This window comes from Pelmatolapia mariae, linkage group LG14 (assembly GCF_036321145.2).
Source record: "Pelmatolapia mariae isolate MD_Pm_ZW linkage group LG14, Pm_UMD_F_2, whole genome shotgun sequence".
NCBI lineage: Eukaryota > Metazoa > Chordata > Actinopteri > Cichliformes > Cichlidae > Pelmatolapia > Pelmatolapia mariae.
Genome location: NC_086239.1, coordinates 25,341,799 through 25,346,013, shown reverse-complemented (window position 1 = coordinate 25,346,013; position 4,215 = coordinate 25,341,799). Strand labels below are relative to the sequence as shown.

The window sequence follows — 4,215 nt, the reverse complement described above, 5'->3', positions numbered from 1 at the left end:
CCACCGCCTCCGGCTTCCACGCCGCCGCCTGCAGCGCCATCATCCTCGTCTGGTCCAGCTTCAGACTCATCATCCTCGTCTGGTCCAGCCTCCGTGTCTCCGCCTTCAGCGTCGCCTGGTCCAGCCTCGTCTGGGTCTGCAGCTAACCGGCCACTTTCCAGGCCACTGGCCAGGCGCCATCGCCGTCGCGGACGGCCCCCAGACCCCCTTCGCCTGGGTTGCTGCCGTTGCCTTCCGCACGGCCGGCCCCCGGACCAGTGCTGTCGTCGCCGCCGTTGCCTTCCGCACGGCCGGCCCCCGGACCAGTGCTGTCGTCGCCGCCGTTGCCTGCCGCACGGCCGGCCCCCGGACCAGTGCTGTCGCCGCCGCCGTTGCCTTCCACAAGGTCGGCCCTCTGAACTGTCCGGGCTCCTGTGCTGTTGGCCCCCTGGCCGGCCCGCTGAACTGTTCTGTTTTGGACTCTGTTTTCTTGGGCTCCGGTGTGTTTCTTTTGTTGTTGTTTTTTGGTTTTGGACTCGTGTTTTGTTTTTTAACCCTCTTGGTGCCCCTGTGTTGTCTTACCTCGATTTAGCTTATTTCTTCCTTATGCATTTTATGTCATATTTCATGTTTTTTCAATGGAACACATGATTATTTCAAAGGATTTACTGTGTCTTGTTTAGAATAGTGTTAGAGAGACTGATAAGCAGGCAACAGTTTATTTTTTTAATCTTAAATTGTGTTGCACGTGTGTGCATGTCTATGTTTAGATGGACAAAATTTGCATACAATTACTGTCATACATTTCTTTCAGCAGCATAGAACATATCTTTCAATGTACTGAAATGTTAATTATAAATCCTTTATCAGTCACAAATTACATTTAAATATGTATATACCCAAACTCTGTTATTTAATGTGTTGCAGACTTTTAAGTGACTGGGAATGTTTACTAAAGTAATATACATGTAAACAAAAAAAAGACATAACTTTAAATTGTTAATGTTTTTTAATCTTTTAGTTTATAGTTTTTCCCATAACATGTTTCTTGGTATTTCTTTCTGGCTTAAGAAATATTATGTAACACTTGGGTGCAAAAATGCTACTTAATAGGCCAAAAGCTGAGGACAAAATTGCAAATATTTCTACAGCTACAGTGAACTTTCCAGGAGAGCTGATGTATGCTGGGATGAAGGTAATCCACACAGCACAGAATATCAGCATGCTGAATGTGATCAATTTGGCTTCATTGAAATTATCAGGAAGTTTTCTTGCCATAAATGCCAGGATCAAACAAATGATCGCAAGGATCCCAATGTTTCCCATCACTACATAAAAAGCAAACTCAGATCCTGTGTTGCATTCCAGAACAATCATGTTGTTGCTGGATGTGAACAACATATGTGGGTAAGGTGGGTTTGAAGTCAGCCATAATGCGCATATTACCACTTGAAAGAAAGTGCAGGAGCAAACAATGATTCTTTGTTGTGCATGACCAAACTTTCCAGCAACTTTGTTACCAGGAAATGTGACTTTGAAGGCTGTGACAACAACAATGGTTTTTCCCAAGACACAGGAAATGCAAAGGGCAAATGTCACACCAAAAGTGGTGTGGCACAGCATGCATGACCAGACTGTTGGCTTACCTAGGAAAGTGAGAGGACAGAGAAAGCACAGAAAAAGAGAGAATAATAAGAGAGAGCTCAGCTCAAAGTTGCTGGCTTTTATCACAGGAGTTTCTTTGTTGTGGACAAAAACCACCATTGTGGCCAGAGATACTGAGGCCCCTAACAGGGATACAACTGTTAGAGCTATTCCCATGGGCTCGTGATATTTCAGGAACTCAATTGTCCTAGGAATGCACTCATCTTTTCTCTCATTGGACCAGTATTCCTTTGGACAAGGTGTGCAGTCTGCTGCACCTGTTGAGGATAAACAGAACACATGAATGATGGCTCTAGATGCCATTCTAGGAGAATAGAAAATTATAATATATTAAAATTATAATTTAAAAAATCAGTTGAAAGAAGATGCGGTAAAACATTGATATTGTAAATATTATATATATGGAGACACTGAATTTGTGGTATTACATTGTGTGCAACAGAAATGCACAAACACTTTACCTACCTGTTGAGTTGGCTATAGTTCCCTCAGCACAGGGTACACAGTCAAAACAACATATAGGTTTTCCCTGAATTTGAGCTTTTCTGGTTCCAGCTGGGCAAACATTAGAACACACTGATGTGGGCACCTGTGACAAAAGAAACTTTAAAGTATTGTATCAATGGCAGACTATGTGTTAACAAAATAATAAAAAGGTGAGATACTATAAGTGTACAGTATTAAAAAAAGAGAGAATTACTGTTTTCCCTGTCCTCCACACTATTTTGTCCTCGTCAATGCTGAGCTTGTAATCACCATTTGCAGCAAATGTCAAATTACCAAGTGTCACATGATGCACTTTTCCATTTATCAACTGCCAGTTAATAATTTCATAATTAGCAGGAGGATCACCATTTTCATCAAAATACACCTCGGCACCAAGCTTCAACTGGAAATGTGAGTAAAGTACCAAGACTGCAATTTATTTCTTTATTTTGATATTGCCATCACCCATCACCATAGTCTTAAATGTTCTAATTCTGATAGTTCAGGACTTCAGGATTAGAACATAATTCAATGTAGTAAGTGAGTAATTAGTTGTTAAAATATAACACAAATCATTTCTCTGTACTAATATTAAAAATTGTTGAAAATTATCATAAAATAAGTATAATCACATAAAATGTACTATCTCTCAAAATCCATACTAAGACATTTCTGGACATCTTTAGATTGTTGTGGAGTGTAAAGAGCCATGGCCTCCAGGGTTTTACCTCCTCTTTGGTTACATTGGCCTACTGGCCTTTGTCTGTCTTCTCCTGGCATTTCTTGGACGCAAACTACCGGACAGGTTCAATGAAGCAAAGTTCATCACCTTCAGCATGCTGATTTTCTGGGCTGTGTGGATCTCTTTCATCCCAGCTTATGTCAGCTCTCCTGGAAACTTTTCTGTGGCAGTGGAAATATTTGCTATATTAGCATCTAGTTATGGATTGTTACTCTGTATTTTTGTGCCCAAATGCTACATCATTTTACTGCACCCTGAAAGAAATATTAAAAAAGGCGTGACCAGAAAATGTTGGAGATGAACATCTATATAACATATGTTTTTCAGAGTAAACATGTTATGTCATCTCAGTTAAAAGAGAATAAAACAAAATCCTAAATAAGAGATTTTTGTTTTGTTGTTTTGTTTTTTAAGCTTATGTTTTCTCATGCACAGGTGGATTAGTACATCCCTTAACAGTTGTAACGGCAGTCTGGCAACGAAGGAGTGCCTAGCAGGTCCAGCGGGCATTTGGTGTGGAGGTTAGCCGGATAACTCGAAGCCAGTCAGTTAAATCGAACAACAGACCATTATTCCTTGTTAGCAACATAAAACCATACAAGCTAGGTCTCCACGGCTCTACTCTGTCCGTACATAGATGTGCGGGGATCGATAGTCGCCAGCGCCAGTCCGTTACAATGATGAGGTCTCTCTCTGGACAGCCATGCGAGCAACATGTAAGAGCTGCCACTATACTCACACACAAACTAGAGCCGTGTCCAAATTCATAGGCTGCATCCTCCTGAGGACTCGGCCTTCGCGGTCTACGTGGGCCGGGTCCTCCGAAGGCCAGGTAGGCCGGAAGTGAGTGGTTGTGGAATTGGACGGTCTAGCCTTCAAATTTGCATCACCAGCTGTCTTGGTGGAGTTTAATAAACTGAGCCGTCTGCTCCTTGCTATCTAAAATATAACAGGACAGTGGCGTAAATTCTCGATCATCTCACACTACTGTTTAATAAGTTTTCTGTTTGACGTTTATTCTAAGTGACTTATATATCATGTTTAACCTGAGTGGCGAAAGACCACACGGGGTCTGCAAACAATGTGCCGGGAGTCCAGTGTTCTCGCCGGCTCTAGTGAGCCTCGACCTTCCAGTTCGCTATCAGGCTGGTGGGTAACAGATGTCTCTGAAAACGTCGGAGCACTTTTGCAAATATGTGATGTCTTGATAAACTGAGCAGATATTTGAAGTTTACACAATTACATTCTCGCCTGAAAATTTCTTAAAAGTTTATTTTGTGATCCAGAAATAGTAATATGAGTAATATTAAAACTAAGTAGCTGCTGCCATTGTTGGAAACTGG

General features: G+C 41.9%; 1 protein-coding gene across 1 annotated transcript; it reads right to left on the bottom strand.

Annotated features, from left to right (window-relative positions):
* Positions 1 to 996: 996 nt before the first annotated feature.
* Positions 997 to 3,001, bottom strand: LOC134640606 (extracellular calcium-sensing receptor-like). Its single transcript, XM_063492514.1, has 4 exons — positions 2,960 to 3,001; positions 2,345 to 2,533; positions 2,110 to 2,233; positions 997 to 1,901 (listed from the first exon to the last, which is right to left on the bottom strand). The coding sequence occupies exons 1-4, from the start codon at positions 2,999 to 3,001 to the stop codon at positions 997 to 999; spliced, it is 1,260 nt and encodes a 419-aa protein (XP_063348584.1).
* Positions 3,002 to 4,215: the final 1,214 nt, after the last annotated feature.